The 21370-nt window shown below is 44.8% G+C and overlaps 1 protein-coding gene, 1 long non-coding RNA gene and 2 pseudogenes across 6 annotated transcripts in view; 3 read left to right on the top strand and 1 right to left on the bottom strand.

Annotated features, from left to right (window-relative positions):
- The window catches only part of STXBP1 (syntaxin binding protein 1), a 61387-nt gene extending 58091 nt beyond the window's left edge, over positions 1 to 3296 (bottom strand). For 4 of the 5 annotated variants that reach the window (XM_039861730.1, XM_039861733.1, XM_039861732.1 and 1 more), the window contains exon 1: positions 3070 to 3295. In XM_039861730.1, the coding sequence (XP_039717664.1) occupies positions 3070 to 3106 (37 nt within the window). In that variant the 5' untranslated portion in view covers positions 3107 to 3295. Of the gene's footprint in view, positions 1 to 3069 lie in introns of all 5 variants that reach the window. The other variant, XM_039861729.1, reaches the window with a different exon arrangement.
- Positions 1978 to 15079, top strand: LOC120601774 (uncharacterized). The gene is made up of 4 exons (XR_005652551.1): positions 1978 to 2467; positions 5435 to 6388; positions 6919 to 7026; positions 13590 to 15079. It is a non-coding gene; the product is annotated as an uncharacterized LOC120601774 (long non-coding RNA).
- On the top strand, positions 3860 to 3978 carry LOC120601819 (uncharacterized; annotated as a pseudogene).
- LOC120601812 (uncharacterized) lies at positions 9839 to 9957 on the top strand (annotated as a pseudogene).
- Positions 15080 to 21370: the final 6291 nt, after the last annotated feature.

Below are 21370 nucleotides of genomic sequence, written 5' to 3'. Positions count from 1 at the left end.
TAAAAATGTTCCATTACTTGCCAAAGTCACATGGCTAATAAGTATTGGATCAGACTTTTATCCCAGGTAGTCTACTTCCAGAGTCCCTTCTAGGAACTGCTATACATAACGATTAAGTCATTCGTTCAACATTTACAGAGTAACGAGCACTAGTTCACCCACTAAGGACAGACAGAAGAATAAGACAAGGCCCAACTCTCCCATGAAGGAATATCTGGTCTAGTTGGGCAAGACCCACGAAAAAGTGCAATATACTGAGTATACCCTAAGTGTGTCTGGGGAGTGATAGGGGAGTGACAGGGAAAGCATCTCAGGACTGTCTATGTCTGTCACAACAGTATGAGTGTGCCCCATACGTTAGTCATCCTGTATTCCCCCTTAGTTCCTAGCAGGCTCTGAACGAACATTTGTTGAATAAACAGATAAAGTTGACCCATTTCTTCTACTTTTGTTGTGCCTGTACCTATGAAAATTCAACTCAGAAAGATGTGACAAGAAGCCAAAAACTACATTTATCGTGCTCTCCACATTCTTCATTCATTCATTCAATAAATATTTATTGACTGCCAACTATGAGCCAGCCCCTGTTCTTGGCACGGGACACAGTGGTGAACATGTCACCCTGCTCTCCTGGAAACAACGTTCCAGTGGATGAAACAATCAAACAAATGCAAAAAACAAAACAGACCAAACACTGAACAAGATCATTTCAGGTAATTTTAAGTGCCATGAAGAAAATTAAAGAGGAAATATAATAAACAGTGACTACGTGGTATTGTTAATTTCAATTGGCAAGACCAGGTTGTGAAGGTGACATTTAAACTGGTGCAAGTTGGTTAAAAAAAAAAAAAAAATCTTTATTTCATTTTTATTTTTAGAGAAAAAAGGCAAAGCTGGAAACCCCATCAACAATTAGGAGCCAGAATTAATCTGTGTCATTGACAAAGGATTGCAATAATATATTTTCTTCCAAAATATATACCTAACTCAATTGTTGTAGGAATAGAACGCTGCTCAAACATTCACCAATTTTATGTAAAATTGGTTTGGTTTTATTTCCATTAGCAGTGGCTTCGCTTTGTTTTGGAAAAGAAATTTTGGCCATATTACATATTGATTTTATTTTTATTTTTTGACCTTTATGCTTGCTTCTAAAAAAATGGGGGTGGGGAGTGGAGCCACCTGGGTCCTGGCAAAAGGATGCAAAAATTTGATTTCTATAAAACTTAAGGATTTTGTTGTAAAAGCACCTATGAAAAACATCTGAAAGAATGTAACCTGTAACATTCACATTCCACAACCCTTTAAAAGAGGCATTGGAAGGAAATGACATATCTGGAATAATGAAGAAAGGATTTTTTTTTTTTTAAGCTAATGTTGCAAGGAAATGGACACCGGGTTTTAAGAAGTAATTAACACTGATTTTGGCAAGTCATTTAACTGCTCTGAGCCTCCATTTCTTTCCCACGGGTAAAATGAGAGTGTTGTCATTATAGGATCCCTAAATGCTTTGATTCTCCTTAGAAAACAGAAGGTGCATGATTCAGAACCTTTGCTGCATGAGGAAGGCAGGTGTGACAGTGGGCACTTACAAAAAAACTTGATCATTTGGGGTTTAGTTTTTATAAATTTTCTTCTGATGTAATAAGGCAGATAAGATTGTACAACAAGTGAAGATGTTTCCTATATCAATGAAAAGAATGGGAAAGAAAAAACCGTAATGATGCGCAAAAGAAACATTACACAGCCAAAAACATTTGATAGCAAAAGAGAGAGAAGAGTGTGTGTGTGTGTACTATAATAGGAGAGAATCATTGGAAAGGAAACTAATTTCCACCATTTTGATTATATTTCCTTATTCTCTCCCCCAGAGAAATGCCGTTTTAATTCTTCCTTCTAAAATAAAGGTAGAAAAAGCCACGGCAATCCCTACACTTTTTTTGTGTGTGTGTGGTGGTTGTTAAAGAAACAGCCAAAATCCTGAGAAGACACTGTTTGTCTACACATATTACCAATCTTATTTAGCACTGAGGGCGCCGTTTTCCAAATATTACTAACATCAGCCCTCGCTCCGCTGCGGCCGACACTCACCACCATCCATTTTTTAAAATCCTTTTACGTCGATCCTTTCATCCAAACCCATAAACAACCATTTCCTCCCTGCAACAGTGGTTTGAATGGCTCGAAACGTTCAGCCATGCAAGGGCTGAGTCGTGCAAACGGGGAGACTGCAGACTGCGGTGATGGGCAGGGCCACTCCTCCCGCTGCACACGACAGCTGTCCTCATCTACCGTGTGATTTAAGAGGGTTCAGGACCCCGATAAGACCCTGCCCTCGAAGCCAAGACCGTCGAACGGGAGGAGAGAGGCGGCCTCAACCCAGCCAGCCAAAGCCAAGCCTTTGGAAAACTGGCTTCTCTCCAGCGGCCAGGAGTGGCCCAGGCTGGGCGCGCGGAGCCGCTCCCAGGTGGGTCTCTGCATAGGATAACGTCGGGACTCTAAAGACTCTAAATCAAGTTCTATCAGTCAAGAAAATCGGCAGACAAAGACTCGATCAAAACTTTCAAAAAGATCTCAAAAGGCATCTTTCGAACTTTGCGCTAAAAGTCGAAATGTCAAAAATAAAGCGAATCTCGGCTTTCAAAATCGCTCATCATCAGTCTAAAAATCACGCTCGTCTAATCGCACCTCAGTCGCTCAAAATCGCGAATCGGCTATCGAAATGCTCATCATCCAGGGATGGGAATAAAGGGGAGGGATGGATGAAGGAGGAGAGATGGGATGAAGACGGGAGGGGTGGATAAAAGGGAAGGGGATGGGGTGGAGAGGAGGGATGGGGGAAGGGTGAGGAATTCGGGAAGAGGAGAAGCGGGCGCGGGCCGCAAGAGGCCGGAGGGACTTTCCTCGGAGGGCGGCGCCGGAATAACCGGGCCCTCCCAGCCGTGAGCCCCCCGCCGGGCGGGGCGAGCAGCCAGCGCGGAGGCCGGGGCGCTGCGGGCAGGTACGGCGCCCCGCTCCTCCCGGGCAGCCGCAGCCCCTGCCTGCGGAGGGGACCGCGACTCCACTTACTCTCTCCGACCACGGCTTTGAGGCCGATGGGGGCCATCGCGCTGCGCGAGTCTCCGGGCTTCGAGCCTCCTCACGCGACGCCCGCGGACTCCGCCGCCTCCCTGGGTTGGCGCGCTCTGCTGGCTGCAGCCCGCCGCCCCAGAGCCGCGCTGGGGACCGACTGACGCGCGGACTCCGCGCGGGGGCGCGGCGCGAGCCAGAGCGAGGCTACCGACCCACCAGCGCGCGCGGGGGCGGGGCTGCCCCGGGGCGGGGCCCCGCGCCAGGCTTTCGCGTCACTCGCGTGCCTCCGCCAATCGCACTGCGGCCCTGGGGTTCGGCCCCGCCCCCCGAGATGCGGCTGGGCTCGAGGCGACTGCTGGCTGGTGCCAGAGCCGCGCTCTCCCCCTCACCTCACGCGCCGCGCGCCCCCAGCAACCGCGCGCTCGCTTAGTGCAGGGTCCTAAAGACCCTTCTGCTGCCTTCGCACCTGAATCCTTGGCCACAGGCTACTGACACTCTCCATCGTCCTGAAACCCAGCTATGGTCCCGTCTTTCCTTTCTGGGAGCCTTCCATTTTTTCTCTCGCCTCAAAAAAGGACTCGAAGGCTAGATCTGTTATTAGTAGTACCCACTCCCAGTCACAACATCTCTATCTCTCTGGGTACCTATTTCTATAAATCTCCCATTCACTGAACGGTTATGTGTCAAACTCTATGCATCACCTCATTAAATCCTCACAATAATTGGGCATTTTTTAAATCTTCATTTTCAGATTAAAAAAAAAAAAGACTCAAAGAATTGAGCACCTATCTATGGCCATGCCACCCTGAACAAGCCCGATCCCATCTAATCTCGGAAGCTAAGCAGGGTCAGACCTGGTTAGTACTTGGATGGGAGACCACCTAGGAAGACCAGGTGCTGTAGGCATAAAAAAAATAAGTGATTGTAAGATGACAAAGTCCTTGCAATTTGTGAGGTCAACCAAGAGTTGCCTCACCTAAATCAATCAGTCAATCAATCAATCAATAAGAATTGATCACCTGACTTGCTCTCAGGCTGTGTATCATTCATTAGCAAATATTTATTGTTCTCTCACCATTGTATGTAAGCCACTATTCTGGGCATTGAAGCTACAGCCATGTACAAGGCAGATTCAGATCCTAGTCTTTGGGCGCTCAAAGTTTAGAAATTTCTAAGTCCCAAATCTGATAAGAATACGCCTCTGGTCTCAGTATCTCCTTCCCAGGGTTCACATTTATCAAAGTGGTCCCAGGTCAGTTTTCGCTGAAATTTCATTGTTGATGGGGGAGATTACTTTTGAAATAAAGGACAGGGCTCACCTCTGGCTTCAAAGAAAAACAAATAAGTAGAGCCCATTAAAAATCAAAAAGGACAGAGAGCTAGTAGTTGTAAAATCAATGAATACTCATTAAGTTTTTTGGAACAGCTCTGTGAGCTGGGTCCTTCTCTTAATAGTATTAAGAAATATAATATTTTACAGATGAGGAAATAGATTCCGAGAAGGTAAGTGCATTGCTAGTGACAAAGGAAAGATCCAATTCTAGAATCTGAATTCTGCACCATTATTTTATACCGAGCCACAACTAAAGAAGCTGAGGCCTAAAGGAGAACTTTCCCAAGGTCATGCAGTGACCAATGGCTGAGCCAGGACAAGAGGCCACATGCCCTGGTTCAGCCATCTCCTCACCCCTACTCCAAACTACTCCAACAGAACCTTCACATGGCTTCACAGAGAAAGTGTTCTTCTGTCATCTCTTCATGTCTGGGCTCAGCTTTTTACCCTGGGAAGGTATTGATAGCCTCCGGTGCATTCGGAAAAGGAGGAGATGCTTTGTAAGTGTGAGAGGACCTAGGATGCACTTGTGATCCCACATGTTCCCTCCTTAGCCAGCTGGCAGGTATCAGCAGAGACCACCCTCAGGGAAACCAGATTCCAGCTGAAGAGACAGACAGAAATCAAGAAGTCACATGCAACACTGAGTTACTGTTCTAATTAGTGCTGAAGCAGAAGGACAGGGGGCTGTGAGAGTGAATAACAAGGTACCTGACCGGATGGAGTATGGGGCTGATGCAGTCAGGGCAGGCTTCCTGAAATGAGTAAAAGGTAGCACAAGGGGGGAGTGTCCAATGCAGACATACAAAAGGTACAAAGACCAAGTGCCACAAAGGACTTTGGCTTTTTCAGGAACAAAGAGGGGGCCGGTTTGGCTAAAGGGGAGTCTGAGGGGTAGGGTGGAAAGGACTGCCCCCAGGGGTAGGCCTCACTGCGGGATTCTAGGACTTTTGGGTGACCTGGAATCTGCATGAGACCTCCTCAAAGGTCATAGCAAATAAAATACAGCAGCTCTTTATTTTTTTGCAGAAAGAAGAACGAAAAAAAAAAAAAAGAAATCTTTTCCTGCAGATGTGTACCTGAGATGTTTACTAGGAGTGGCAAAAGTCAGAACGGATGTTATTTTAAATAGGGTGATTGAAAGAGCTAGCGGGGTGACAGACTGTGAACTCACTCCAGAACTCCTGATTCTGAAGTGGCAAATTGGAATGTCCCTGCATGGAGAATCCAAGCCCTGGTTCCAGAGCTGACATCTCTGAGCCTTGCTTCTTCATCTGGGAAACAGAGACAATAAAGCTTCTGGGCTTCGCTCACAGGAGCCAGCAGGATAACCTAAACGACAGGGTAAAATTCTCCCTCAGTCATCACACAGTACTACCCTCTGCTCTGTATTCTTTATTTGCATATACGTTTGATAAAGGCCAGACCGCGCAAAGAGCTCTCATGAATTTTCATTGAATTCTCACTACAGCCCCACGAGGTCGGTGCTATTATTACTCCATTTTCCTAGGACGCAGAGAAGTCAAGTTACTTGCCCAAGGTCACACGGCTCTAAGGGCAGACCCCGGTCTCACGCTCCGATTTCCTGGTACCCAGAGGAGAACGTCCACCGCCAAGACGCAGCCGCAGTGCCCTGACCTAAGGAGAGGCTTAGCTGTGTGAACAGCTTTCTGGGAGCGCATCAACAACGAAGACCAGAATCCCTTGGGAGTCTGGACCCTAGAGGGTCCACCTTCCGACGCTCCGCCCAGCCTGAGGGCGGGGCGGGGCTGTGGCCGCAGGATGCTCTAGGCTGGTCTACCGCCCCGCCCGCCTGGCGCGCAGGTGCTCCTGGTACTGCGCATGCGCGGCCTGCAGACTGTGGCGCACTGGGGGTGGGAAGACTCCTACGATTCACGCACCGGTCACGTGACCGCTTGGCCACTGCGCTAGGAACCGCGCAGGTGGAGAAACGGATGCAGAGACCAGCGGGGAGAAGCAGGGGTTAAGGCCAGAGAGACAGGGAGCAGCCTGAAGGGACCGAGAGTGGGGAGAGAGAAGAAAACCAGCCAGAATAGGCAATGGGGCAGACCAGGACGAGGCAGGAGCAACTGGGTGCGGTTGCCTCTACCAGACCTACTGATGCCGGGGACCCACTGTTTTGGGTCCCCAACACACCCAAGGCCTCTTGGAGAACCCTGAGTCCAGCGTCTGGGCCTCTTCCTCGACAGTTTCTCGCTTGCACGTCCTCTCTTTTGCTTATAAGCAGCATCATCAGCTGCATTTTTCCATGTTCATCTTCACCCCACTTCTCTTGGCTGCTGGACCTTTAGATTTTGCTACATTCTTTTAAAAGCATTTTCTGAAGAATTCAATAAGATAATACCTTGTTAGTTTCTTTCTCTAATACTGAGAACTTAGTAAGGCCCCCAACGAAAGTTAGCTATTAATATAGTTAAAAATGACATGACATGAGGCTGTAAATACAGTTATTTGGTGTCTTACCTTTTTTGCTGCTGTGGATTTATTGACAGAAAATGAAAAAATAATTGTCTTCACTGCAGCCACCTCTGCCACCCCACCTTCCTACAAAGAGCAGCTGGACGGGAATGTTTGAGTTTGGTACATCCTCCTCTCCAAGAGTGAGTTAACAGTTTCTTTGTGTTTGATGTTAGAATACATTATCAAAAGGCTTTGTTTTCAAGAGCCTAGGCTGGGATCTCAAGCTCAAAGGTTTGTAGGGGCCAGGCAGAGGGGAGTGACACCACAGATGTGGCCAACTGCAAAGCACATGCCTTGCTCACAGGGGCAGTGATTACCCTGCTGCTATCAGTGGTTTCCTTGTAGCAGCTAAAGGTCTTGATTGTAGAAATTCTGTGACATTTTCCATGTTTAAAGGTTCCAGTAGATTAAAAAAAAATTTTAATAACCCCACACTGAACAGACAAAACACATTCATGGGTCACATCCATCCCCCAGGCTACCTGTGTGCAAACCATAGGAGTCTAATACCTCTTCCCAAAGGAAGAGATTGGATTTCCCCAAGCAGCAGGTTACCAGAGAGGCACTGACTTCCACCTTACTCACATAGAGTCCCCTAGTAGCCAGAGCTTTGGACAATAGTAGAGGTGTGAATGCCTGGGGACCAAGAACTAGGGCCTCTGGCTTAGCCTGGAAAGCCAGGAGAGACTCCCTCTGCCCAGCCTGGCTCTGGGGTGGCAGACTAGAACCAGCCAATTTTAAGTGGATCGGTGAGCACTGCGGTAGAAGCCTCTGAGAACAGCTGATGTGGGCAGCTCAGTTTTTCAGGGACTCTGAAAGCCCCATAGTCCTGGGACATGCCCAAGAACAAGGAGGGAGCCACCCCAAAATGCCAGATATTAGAAGTCTCAGTGACCTCAGACAATGGGGGGTTAAAGCTGGTTTTATTCAATTTAGAAAAATAAAGAACTATGACATGTTTTACGCTTAGAGTATCAGAGAAAAATTCATGCCTTTTACAAGCTAAATTTTTGTGGGATCCTGGAGGAAGGAGTTTTCATTGTAACTGGGGAAATAGTTTTGTTCAAATGTGTTTCGTTTTTGGCCCAGAAGCTTCATGGAAGACATGGCATTTGAGCTGAACCCAGAGGCTGAGAAGAAAGAGAAAATCAAATCCAATTAAAGACAAGAGCTTAGGCCCATGGTTCCCAAATTGTGTTAGGGCACCCTGGGGTGCAATAGCAAATTAACAGGGGCACAGTGGAGTATTTTAAATTTTGGAGAGAAACAGTAATATATCATCTGTTGGACACTATGAAACGACTTGCTAGAATAGTTCACAGTTCCAACATTAGACTCTATTACATTCCTTTCTATGACATTATATCTTTGTAAAGCCAGATTTTTGGCAATTAATGAGATAAGAATCAAATAACTCATGAAAATTAAGATGGAACAGGAAATGAGAGGGCTGATGTCTGATGTGATTCCAAGGTCTGTGATTCCATATCCCATTAGTAAGTAATGGTGGTTATTTAAAAATTATATTTAAAAGTTTTTTTTATTTTGTTGGTATTATATTTTAAAATGGCTACTAAGTTAAGACATAACATAAGTTGTTAGGTCCTAAAGACTTAATAAACAGTGCCGTTAGGTTTTTCTTTTGGTCTGGGATGTGATGGAAAAATTGCTGACAAAGGCTGCCATGTTTGGGAACCTCTGCCAGGAAGAGTGACAGATGACCTGGGGCTTGGGGAGTGCTCATGTGAAGGGCTCCTGGGGAACACTTTAGTTTTTGCTGAGCAAAGGGAGCAGAGACCAGAAGGAAATAGAAGGGAAATGGCCAGAGAGGTACAGAGTGAGCTAGGAGCGCAGAAAGATGGGATAGCTGACAGTACCTCATACCTGAGGGCTCTGAGAAAAATGAACAACACCAATGGATATGGCAGTTGAGGGCTTACTGGTTACCTGGGAAAAAGTCAAGGTACAGACAGGTGAGGATTGACTGAGAGGTAAGGAAGGCTGTATTCCAAACTTCTAGAAAAACTGTGAACTTACCGTTCCACAAGAAAGATGGGGAAAAAAAAATCTGGATGAACTATAGGGGATCGTGAGCAAGCAGACTTTTTTGAATAGGGGGAGTCTCTCTTTTTTTAACATTTAAAACACAGAAAAGTAATGAAGCAAATTCCCACATGCCCCTTCCCCTAAAATAAAGAAGAGTTAATGTTTTACTTCAAAATTTTGTTTCAGAAAAATAGATCTAGTTATAAAAGGTAGATTCTACTTCCTCCAGAAAACCCACCAGAACATTAGCAGGGGGATTCTCAAAGGTTTAAATCCACAAGGACACCAAGAAGAGAAAAGGAGGCCATGGGAGATAAGAGATGGTGACAAAACAGCCCATGGGTGAGGGTTAATGACTGAGCAGAGGCGGTGGAAACATGAGTCTCTAGAAAGAGGCCAGCTGGCTCAAGCCCAGAGCCTTGGAAAAGCTCAGGAATCACTGGAACCAGGTACTTCCAAAGGTGGGTGTGAAGGGTGGGGCTGAAAACAAAGGATTGGTAAAGAAAAGGATCAGTCAGACCACCAGAGCCCCTCCCCTTCCTGCACAGCCAGGTGACTTCCCCTCCCTGGCAGAATGATAATGGTGGTGACGATGACAATGACAGCAAGCATATATGGGGAATACTCTGTGCCAAGCACTAGTCCAAGCTATATACATATACCAATTCATTTATCCCTAACCATCAGCTATGAGGCAGTTAACTATTATTATATTATCCCCATTTTCCAGATGAGGAAACTGAGCCATTTGTCCTGGGTCACATAGCTAATAAGTGATAGGGCCAGGATTCAAACCCTGGCATATGGGATGTGAGGATGGACAGTAGAAAGCAGTTTTCTGTGGTTTGGAATTTTCTCATCTTTCCATGAGAAGCCTTGAGGTGGCTGGTACAATAGTTCAGGTGAGTCTACGGCCATACCACCCTGAACAAGCCCGATCCTGTCTGGTCTCGGAAGCTAAGCAGGGTCGGGCCTGGTTAATACTTGGATAGGAGACCACCTAGGAAGACCAGGTGCTGTAGGCATAAAAAATAAAAAATAAGGGATTGTAAGCTGACAAGGTCCTTGCAATCTGTGAGGTCAACCAAGGGTTGCCTCACCTAAAAAAAAAAAAAAAAGAAAAAAAGTTCAGGTGAGGGGGTGGGGTGGGAGGTGTCAAACATACTTGAAATGAATAGAAATCACACCTGCACTTCCTGAGTACCTTTATATGCCAAGTGCTCCATGCACGTATTTAATCCCAAATCTTATGAAATGCATATGATGATTTACATCTATTTTACAGATGAGAAAACTGAAATACAGCACATCGTGGGACATATAGCAAATTCCTGGCCGAACCAGGTATGTTTGAGCCCAAAGTTTGAACTCTTATCACAGAGCTCTGCGGCACCTCCAGCTCTCAGAGCCTTTTCGAGCCAGACATAAAAATACACACTTTTTTTTATATGCCTTCCATGCATATGAAGTTTCAAGAACAGTAAACTAATTTGTGACAAGAGAAATCAGGACCACGATTATCTCATGAGGGTGGCGGGCAAGGAGTATTCACTGGGAAGAGAGGCAGTGCCCTGGACTTTGGGAGTGTTCTGTGTCTCGATCTGAGGGATGGCGACATGGGTACATATTTATGTAAAAATTCTCACCCTCCTCCAGAAGTGGTGGGACTCAGGGAAAAGAAACCAGAGATGACTCTGAGCGGAACTGGGGATACTGTGAAGCACGGCCCCTTCCAAGGCTCTGTCCCTAATTTTGGTTTGGTCATTGTTTTATTTTCCTTAGGGAGAGTCCCTCCCACCATACTGTTGAAGCTTCAGGCCCCACAGAACCTGGATCTGCCTTGGCTCAGAGGGTGGCTGGGAGGAGGATTGCTCCATCCTTAGATCCAAGGCAGACTGTTACTTAGCAACACCTTAACCCCCATCTCAGCTCATGACACATCCCCCCAGCGCCAGTGTCATGTAAAGTAGACCCCGGAAAGCTCCCAGTAGCCTGAGAAAAGCAGGGATGCCTGGCCCTCCCAACTCAAATTAAACACAGGTTCTTTCTAGCCTTTCCAGCTCCCTCTTCCCTCCCTCTCCTTTTGTCTGTTGTCTTCCCACCTCCACTTTACCCGACTCACCCCTCTCCCTGACAGCAGCCGCCTTCCCGCCTTACCCCATGGCAGAGTGAGGACCCACCGCCTTCCCCATCCAAGTGCAGACCCAATACAACTCTTAGCTTCGGGGAGCAGGAGTCATGCGTAGGCTCCAGTCCTGCCTTGTTGGGTAGCCCCTGCCAGGCACTTCTTCCTTCTGGGCATCAGTTTCTCCATTGTCCATTTATACATAACCTGGGTCCGAGGCTCCTTATTTTGAATCACACTCGATGTCTTCTTGCTCTCTCCTGAGTTAGAAAACAGGTAGACAAGGGGGTCAATCTTGGGGACCTGGCTCCCCTCACCACGACCTGCGCACCCTGGAGATATTTCAGGTGCCTTCCCTTCCCTCGTAGAATAGTGACGGCGATGGGGATAGTGGCGATGATCACAACGACAGGAAGCACATATGGGGAATAATACTCTGTGCCAAGCAGAGGAACAGAGGAGGCAGGCTTTGGGTGGGGTCTGATTGTCCACAAGCTCCATGCTCGCGGCCCAGAAATCTGGGGACCTCCTTGCCCCTCTACACAGGAACTCCCAGCCCTCTCTGATGCTCTGGGCTACTCTTAACCCCCATATCCCTCTCTCCCTTCCAGGCCGTGACCCTTGCTCCAGCTGTTGATAAGCCACCCCCTTAAACACATCACAGTCATGCTCTGTATACACAGAAGAGTTGTTTGAGCAGATGTTTAATATACGAAACAAAAATTGCTATTATTTTGTTGAATAGATCCCCAAGAATCTGAAGCCATCTGTTTGCAGTATCCCACCCTGGGGCCTAAAAATGCTGCCACCTTCTGTGGCGAAAACATGACCACCCGAGAGCTGTTCAAGCATATTTGTAAACAGTTCTACCCTGTTTCACTGAAAGCTACAAGCAACCCCCATGCCCCCAACCTGCCCACTGATGGGCCTCATGGATGAGAAGAGACAGAGCATTGAATTCTGCATTCTGGTTTAGAGTTTACTTGGTCCCACCTTGGTGTTTTCTTTGATTCCTTAAAAAGAAGGAAGGAAGGAAAGGAGGGGGGGGGAGGGAGGGAAGGAAGGAAAGGAAGGAAAGGAAGGAAGGAAAGAAGGAAAGGAAGGAAAGGAAGGAAGGCAGGCAAAGAAAAAGACCTCTTTTACTCTGAAGATGACTCTCCTGCCATTTGTACTCCTATGAGATCCATGTCTCACCACCCCACTACCCCTACTGGCCTTCCTCATGCTAAAAGAATGCCGTTTCCTTCCTCAAGAGGCAAGATCAATTCCTCTGCTATTGCTATGCCATCATCATTAGTAATTTCTGTGTTTTCCCCTCTGACTACAGCAGGGAAATCCTGGATGATGCGATTGAAGTATAATGAGGTTTGCTTTTATACATTTTTTCTTCACTTTTCATTACACAATTAATACAGTATGCCGTTATTTTAAAAAATATCTCAAAAAGTAAATGAAAAGAATTCTTTATACTAAAACCCTGTAGGACACAGTTAAAGTTGTGCTCAGATGAACATTCGTAGCTTTAAATACTTTTATTATTAATAAAAGACCAACAATAAGGAATTAAGTATTCAACCTAAGAAATTAGGAAGACAGCAAAAAATAAGAGGGAAAAATAAGATGAAAGCTGGCATTAATAAAATGGGGAAAATACTAAAAGGATAAATAAAATTTGTTAGGAAAAAAACAAATCAAATGAGAAAATCTTAAGTAAAGGCAAGTGTGAGAAAACAAAGCAAAGAGAAAAAGCAAAAATATTCAACATTAGGAATGAGAAAGGCAATATAAACACAGACATAGATATTGTTAAAATAATTATTAAAACTATTATGGTAATAAATTAGAATAACAAAAGGAAATAGATGATTTTTTTCTAGCAAAATATAAGCTATCAAAATTGACCCCCAAAATAGAAAATTTTAACAGCCTAAGAACCATGGAGATTAGAAAGATCATTAAAAAGATTGCATTCCAAAATAATGGGACAATCTAACATTAAATACTTCTTAAGATGACACAATGGAAAATATACAACACCACCTATATTGTATTCCAGCCCCAAAATGTTCAACCTGAATCTAATCATGAAGAAACAAACAAACAAATCAAAACAAGATTAACGAAGTACAAAAACAAATTAAAGAAGAAAAACGGTGGGATATTCTATAAGACAATTGATTTAGACTCTGAAAAAAATCGAAGTCATAAAAGGAGGTGGAGAGAAGCAGAACGATTCTGGATGAAAAGATTAAAGAGCTATGACAACCAGATTCGCTGAAGGATTCTGGATTAGATCCTAGAGGTTTTTCTTAAAAAGCAGCTAAAAGGACATTATTGAGACAGAGAAATCTGAATAAGATAATGTGCTAGATAATATTATATCTACTTACTGCTGGTTGGGGTAATGACATTTTCTTGGTCAGGATAATGGGATTTTGTTTATATATAAGAAAGTCCTAAATCTCAGGAGATAGCATTTTTAAAAACTTTAGTTAGGAATGAAGTGTTTGACGTTTTCGTTTCACCTTTCAGATGGTTGAGCAAAGAAAATTTAAGTGTGGTGCGCGTGTGATCTAGAGATGCAGGGCCACTACAGTGATATAAGGGATTGGTAACAGGGACCAGACCTCATGCAGTCGTGGGTGCTGGTGAAACGGAATGTTCAAGGCCTTGACACCTGCTGGTGACTGGAAAGGAGAGATGGATGTATCATGGGGAGAGCAAGGACAAACTGGGACATCTGTCCCTCACCCTCTCCAACTTCAGTGAGACAGCTGACCTGCAAGAGAGCTGGTGTCCTTTGCAGAGCTGTACACACACATAGCTGGCCCAGGACTCAGAAGCTAGTCTCTTAGCAGGAACCAGAGAAGACACAGGCCCTGGTGCTGCCCAAACCAACAAGGCAAGTTAGCAGTCCAGTGACACCCACGTGCCAGCTACAGCAGGGCCTGAGGCCCTCCGCCCAAGCGCAAAGCATAAAAAATGGCTGCTCCTTCTAGACCTTGAGCACATTTATTTTGTGGCCAACCCAACTTGGAATCACACAGGGAAGAGAATTCTAGGAAACTAGGTTCCAGCTAAGTTCATACAGTACAAAGTGGAGCAGGAGTGTGTGTGTGTGTGTGTGTGTGTGTATGTGTGTGGAGAGAGAACACACAAATGTGATAAACCGTTAACAGTTGGTGAACCTAGCTAAAGAGTGCTCAACTTTTTTGTAGATTTAAATTTTTAATAAAAAGTTGGAGGTAGAAAGAGGCACCAAGCCCAGATGGTTTTACAGCTGAGTTTTATACAGTCTTTAAAGATCAGATTATGCCTATGTTATACAAACTATTCTAGATCATAGGAAAATGTAGAAAGTTCCTGATCCATTTTACTAACATTACTTTAGTACTCAAACATATATATATATGTATTTTTTTTAAAGGAAAACTAGACCATTTTTACTTTTGGGTTCCCTCCCTCACCCCCAGGAATAAGAGACTTCGTCACTAGAAATGTAGTCAACTTAATTTATTACATAAACAAATTAAAGAAGAAAAAGCAGAAATAACTTCTCAGCCAGAAAAAAATAGTTAAGCATTGAGCGAGTGCTCGTACCATGCTATGCACAATAGGAAGACCATAACTTCAGCAACTCACAAGTTTCCTGTAATGGAGTGTTCAATCAATCAGAGGATGCTGTAAGAGAAACAGTGATTGGATGCTTAATTGAAAATAATTACATTCCAAACGTTGTGTCAAGAAGAGGCCAAATGAGAACTCAGGGTTGAGATATTTGAGCTAGAAATGAAATGTGAGCTCCTAGCCCTTTACAGATAGGAAAGCCGAGGCCCAGAAAGAATAAAGGACTTATCTGCCTTCGCAGACTGTCCACTCGGCCAGATCGGCATCTACTTTAAATAATTCCGCAAATCCAGAAAGCAAAGGCCCAGAGGAGACTTATTTGCCAAAACCAGACAGACCCCACCCCCTGCAGGCAGAGGGCGGAACAGCAGGGCCCTGAGAGCCAGGACTAGGGTAATGGGATCAGAATTTTTCCTTTTGCCCCAAGCTCAATCAAATGGTTTTGTTTAAAATGTTCATAGTTTGCTCATAATGGAAATGTTGGCATTAGTTTTGATTTAAAAAAATATTACATTAAACAATGATGTGTCTCGACTACTAAGGTTTTTGGCACATACCCCCTATTAAATTTTGCACCCTAGACTAGAATCTCGCTTGTCTTCTAGTCCCATCGCCTTATATTCCTAAAACCTGGAATCTTCATCCTCATCTTCATTTCCGCCTCCAACCCAGCACTGGCATCTCATCAGAGGACGTCACCTCTTCCGTAAGAGCATAGGCAAGAACCCTCCTTTCCTCTTTACTTCCTCCCCTTCCTTCCCTTCTCTTCCCTTCCCCTCCCAGCTCCTCTATGCCAGGTGCTGTACTAAATATACAAGGGGCATCTGGGGCGTCGGGCGGATGTCAAGTAAGGAGACATCCAGAAAATGTAACAAAGTGTTCCAAGAAGAAGGATTGCATCTGGGATCATGGGAGGAAAAGAGCCTGGATGGGTTCTGTCCCAGTTCCCATCCATACCTATTGCCACATCTATGTCTGGCCCACATGTAATAAGTTCTCAAGCACTTACTACGTGCCCAGCAATGTCCCACAAGCATTAGACACCCTTGTGATAGAGGCATCGCTTTTATCTTCATGACCAATGAGGAATGAGGCTCAGCGTTGTAAAGTCATTTACTCAAAGCTCCACCGCCGGGAAATGGCAGAGCGATGCTTTGATCTGAAGTCTGCCTAACTCAACGCCCCTTCTTGTAATCTAGGCCACGTTTGTTCATTCAACAAATATTTTTGCATGCCTGCTATGTGACAAGACCTGTTTTAGGTGCCAGGGATATAGCAGTGAAAAAAATGGTTAAACACCGCTGCCCCCTGCCCACACACACACACACCAGGCAGCATTTACTTTGGTGAGGAGATAAGCAATAAACACGTAATTAAACAAACAAGATAATTTCAGGTAATAAAAAGTGTTATGAAAAAGACTAAAGCAGAGTAATGGGATAGAGCGTCTGGGTTGTCAGGAAGCCTTTCCGAGATGAGACCTAGATGCTAAGGCATCTACCAAGTGGATATCGGGAGAAAAGTGTTCCAGACAGAGGGAACAGGGCGTGCAAAGGCCCTTGGGGTAGGAGTAAGATGGGCACATTTATGGAGCAGACATATTGGTGTGGCTGGAACACAGTGAATCGAAGAGGTCCGTCTGGGGCCAGGTCATGTAGGGCTTAGTGTGTCTGCCATGATAAGGAACCTGTATTTTATTCTGACAACAATGGAAAGTCACTGAAGGGATGTAAGCAGGAAGGTGATGAGACGTGAGTCACAATTTTAAAAGATCACTTGAGTCTATGGTTTCTCAACCTTGGCGCTATGGACATTGTGGGCCGAAAGATTCTTAGTTCTGGAGGCTGTCCTGTGCACTGCAGGATGTTTATTAACATCCCTGGCCTCTACCTACTAGATGGCATTTATACTCCCAGTTGTAACAACTCTAAGTGTCTGCAGACATTGTCAGAATGTCCCCTGGAGGGCAAAAATGGCTCCCATTTGAGAATGACTGCCGTAGTCATAAAAACAAGGAAGGGCTGCGGAAATGCTCCCGGTCGGCAGAGCCTGCAGAGACGTGGCAGCCAAGTGCCATCCCTGATTTTAGACTAGATCCTCTGTGGGAGAGGGAAGATGCTACACAGGGTGCTATTGGGTCAGTGAATAAAAAAAGAATGTGAACGGTAGACTGAATAAAAGTATCGAATCAATATTAATTCTACCCAAGTTGAAAACTGTACTGTAGTCATGCAAGAGAGTATCCTTGTGCTTGGGAATAGGGATGTGTTTAGGGGTAAAAAATTATGACGTGTAGAGTCTACACTCAAATGATTCAGAAGGAATTATATACATACATACATATAATATGTAAATGTTGCATATATGTATATATATAAAATACCATGTTATGTGTATGTACAAGTGTGTGTATATAGATAGATATATAGAGTCCCATGATATAAAATAGTTTAATCTGTGTATATAGATAGATATATAGAGTCCCATGATATAAAATAATAGTTTAATCTGAGTCAAGGGTCTACAAGTGTGCTGTTTGTACTGTTTTTATTCTTACAACTTTTCCGTAAGTTGGAAATTATTTCCAAAAAAAAGTTTAAAAAATCGCTCTACTCTCCCCTGTGACCGGTGGACCGCAGATTGGTACAGCCCCTTTGGAAAGCGACACGGCAGTAACTGCAGAGGCCACAGCCCTGCCTGCCTTGTGACCCAGCACTGCCACTTCTGGGCACGTACCAGAAACGAGTGTGTGTCGACCGAAAGACTTGTACCGGAAGGCACACAGCAGTCTATTTTTAATAGCCTCAAACTGGAAGCAACTCAAATATTCCTCAATAGTAGAAAGAATAAATTAACACACACAATGGAATAGTGCCCAGCCATGAAAATGACAACGTGTCAGTACACACACCGTGGGGAAAAACTCAAAGATACACTTAGTGTAATAAGCCCGACACAAAAGACGACACATTATGTGGTCAGCTTCATTTCTTTGCAGCTTAACAACAGGCTGAACTGACCTATGGTGATAGAAATTAGAATATTGGTAAACTTTGGGGCAAAGGGTTTCCGGAGCTGGAAATTGTTCTGTATCTTGATCTGGGTGGGTGTTATGTGGGTGATTAGATGTATAAAAATGTATCGAGCTGTGCACTGAAGATTTGTGCCATTTACTGTATATAACTTAAATAAATAAGTAAGTAAAAAAGATTACCCTGGCATCTGTGTAGAGACCAGAGCAGTGGTCCAGACAGACAGCAGAGGAACCAGTTGGGAGGCTGTGACAAAGACCGGAGGGGAGAAGAGAGGGAGGATCAGCCTGGAGCGGCTGCAGGGTGAGACGTGGCGAAAGGGGAGTGAAATGACAGAAGGGGGGTCCGGAGGGTGAGCCCTGGTTGAACAATTGGAAAGGTGGTAATGTCGGTGACTGAGATGGGAGGTTTAGGGGAGGAGGGGGGGACAGCTGGATCCTTTTCCTGTCCCCGTTTCCCCAAGCTCTGCAGGAGTCAGATTTCCCTCTGGTCACCAGCAGGGGGCAATGGGTTCCTTCCTGGCTAACCCGGCAGGCAGCCTGAATCCTCCGCTGGAGCATCTCCCCCTGGGGGCAGCTGTGGAGCATGGTGCCTAGGTGGCCTCTGAGTCACCCACAGACACTGTGCCCCTTGCAGAGGAATCTTGTAGGATGAGGAGAGAAGGACATTAAATCCTAAAGCCCTGGAATCTGAAAATAATGAATCCAGCCCTTGCACGGTTCCCCTGTATGCTCAGGATGGAGCCAGACCCCTTAAGATGCTCACGAGGTCTTGCTGCCAGCACCTCGCCTGCCCCCAGTGAACCCCAGCCCTGCGGGAGGGGAGAGATGGGCTCCCAGCAAGTGCCCCCTCTTGCACACATGCTGTTTTTTCCAACTGATCCTCTTTCATCCGGGCATCCCACACATCCCTCAGGGATCACTTCCTCCAGGACCCACCCTTTCCTGACCCAAAATGTGGATTAGGCTTGCCCCCTCTACTTCTCGCATCATAGCCCTTTCTCCCTAAATTATATTAGTCAATCTACCTGTCTGACTCCTCAGCTCATCTGTGGCTTTGAATGGCAGACCAGGGCTGGGCGCGGGCTCCAAGAATATTTGTTGAATGCATGAAAAAAAATAAATGAATGAGTGAGTAAATCCGGGGTTGTACGAGGATGGCATCTAAGTTAATCCACCTCAAGTTTTGAAGTCAAAGAGACCTAGGTTCAAGTACTGCCACTTGTGAGCTGTGTGACCTTGGCAACTGTCTTAACCTCTCTGGGTCCCAGACTCTTATCTACTTATCACACTTGTACAGATTCAGTGATATGATGCATGTCAATCCCTTAACCTAAAATCTGCACTTAGTATATGCTCAATAAAAATGAGGACTTTTTTTTTTGGTGGTTAAAAAATGTAAATATTTGTGTATGTTCAATTGTATCTGTTTGTGGTACGCAATAAACTGTTAGCTAATGCCAGGGAATTAAATTGAGAGAATAAGGTAATTTTTTTTTTATTCAATGCTTTATACACTTCTGCAATTGAATGCCTTATCTTAAGCATATTTTACTTTTCTAATAACACAAAGTTTAAAGGAAAAATGAAGTCCGATAAGTGTTTGAAAGAATGCAGAACACGAGTCATTAGTCATGAAAGAAATGCAAAGCAAAACCACGTGAGACACCACTGCTCATCACCAGGAAGGCTTAAATTAAAAGGCCAAATGATAACAGATATTGGCAAGAATGTGGAGCAACTGGAACTCACCGGCATCATTGGTGGGAGTGTAAAATGGCACAACCATTCTGGAAAAAATCCTTGGCAGTTTCGAGTAATAAGCCATACTTCCCCTATGAACCAGAAATTCCACTCCTCCTATGACTCAGGCACAAGGAGAAATGAAAACGTGTGCCCACAAAAAGACTTGTACACAAATGTCCTTGGCATCTTTATAATAACAGGAGGATGGATAAATACTTCGCGATGGATTCTTAAGTGGAATACTATAGTAGAGCAATAAAAGGAATGACCTGCTGGTATCGGCAGCAAGATAAATTAATGTCGGAGACATAATGTTGAGCAAAAGAAGCCAGACACTAAAGAAAAGATATGGCATTGTAGTTGAATTCCATTTGTATGAAGTTCTAGGACAAACAAAACAGATGCATGGTAATGATAGTGTTTCCCTTTGCGAGTATATGGCCTGGCACAGGAGAACATTCTTGGGTACTGGAAATATTTCATATTATGATCTGGGTGATGATTACATCTGTGTATACAGAGAAAAATTCATTAAGCTATACATAATTGTTCACAACAGTTTTATTTGTAATAGCGCAAAATTGGGAACGACTCAAATGGCCATCAATCGGTGAATGGTTAAAGAAACTGTGGTACATCCATACAGTGTACTATAAGCCAGCAATAAGAAGAAATGCGCTATTAATAAACACGACACTACGGATGAATCTCAAAATAACGATACTGAGTTTTTAGAAAGTCAGACAAAAGAGAGTCATACCGTATGATTCATTTATATAAAATTCCAGAAAATGCAAACTAATCTACAGTGATGGAAATCAGATCAGTTGTTGCCTGCAACATGCTGTATGTGGAAGAGGAAAGGAAAAGTTACAAAAGACCAGGGGAAAGTCTGGGGTGTGACAGTTTCTTATCTTTATCGTAGTGATGGTTTGCAGGTGTATTCTGAAATCATCAAAATGTACACTTTAAATATGTGCAGTATATTATGTGTTAATTATACTTAATAGAGCTACAAAAACATTTTTAGAAAACTCATTGAGAATTGTGCATTCAATGTATGTAAATTAGACTTCAACAAACAAAAGACAAAGAAAAGGAAGAATCTGCCCGCCTGACCCTATTTCCCAGATTGACACTTCCAGCCCCGTCTGGGTCCCGCGGGATCCTTCTTTCTCGCTTGGAGCAGCCCCCAGAGAATTTCTACAAGTCAGAGCTCCACAGCTCAGCTGGCTCACCTGGGATACACAGCTTCCTTACAGCAAACCTGTTCCATCCCTCATGGCCCGGCTCCAACGCTGCCTCTTCCACCGAGAAGCTGTCCTGCTTCCCGCCATACCCTCCCAGCTTAGGGCTCTCAAGGCCCTTGGCTCAAACCTCCATCATGGCACTGGCCACTGTCCACCCTGTATCATCAGAATTAGAATCCGTTTGAGATCCACCTGTCTTCCACCCTAAATGCTGACAACCATCATTAGAGCAGATACCATTTGATGAGTGTGTCAGGCCCTGGGCCAAGGGCGGGACATGGTTAATTTCATTGCCTCCCTACAACAGCTAGGATGATAGGGACGATTAGCTTTATTTTACAAAAACTGAGACCAGATGGTGAGAGCCAGTCAGAGCCAGTTTTCACCGATGGGAGGGACGGTTGGATTACATCCAGACTCCTCTCCTGCTTACCTGAGGGTACAGGGGCTTTCCTAGTTGGTGGAGAGGAAGGAGTTCTTCAGAGTTACAGGACCATACCTTACAGGAAGAAAGGTGGGTTACTTAAAGTAAAAGGAATTACCTTCGTGTTTTCCAGAGAAGGAAATACTTGGAGAAAGTAGGCATCCTGGGTAGAGAAAAGGGGTAAGAGAGGGCTTTTTGGGGGGCTTTATATTCTTCTGATTATACGGCCTCACGC

The sequence above is a fragment of the Pteropus medius genome, unplaced genomic scaffold (assembly GCF_902729225.1).
Source record: "Pteropus medius unplaced genomic scaffold, Ma_sr-lr_union100, whole genome shotgun sequence".
Lineage (NCBI taxonomy): Eukaryota > Metazoa > Chordata > Mammalia > Chiroptera > Pteropodidae > Pteropus > Pteropus medius.
This window is presented reverse-complemented; position numbering and strand designations above follow the sequence as displayed.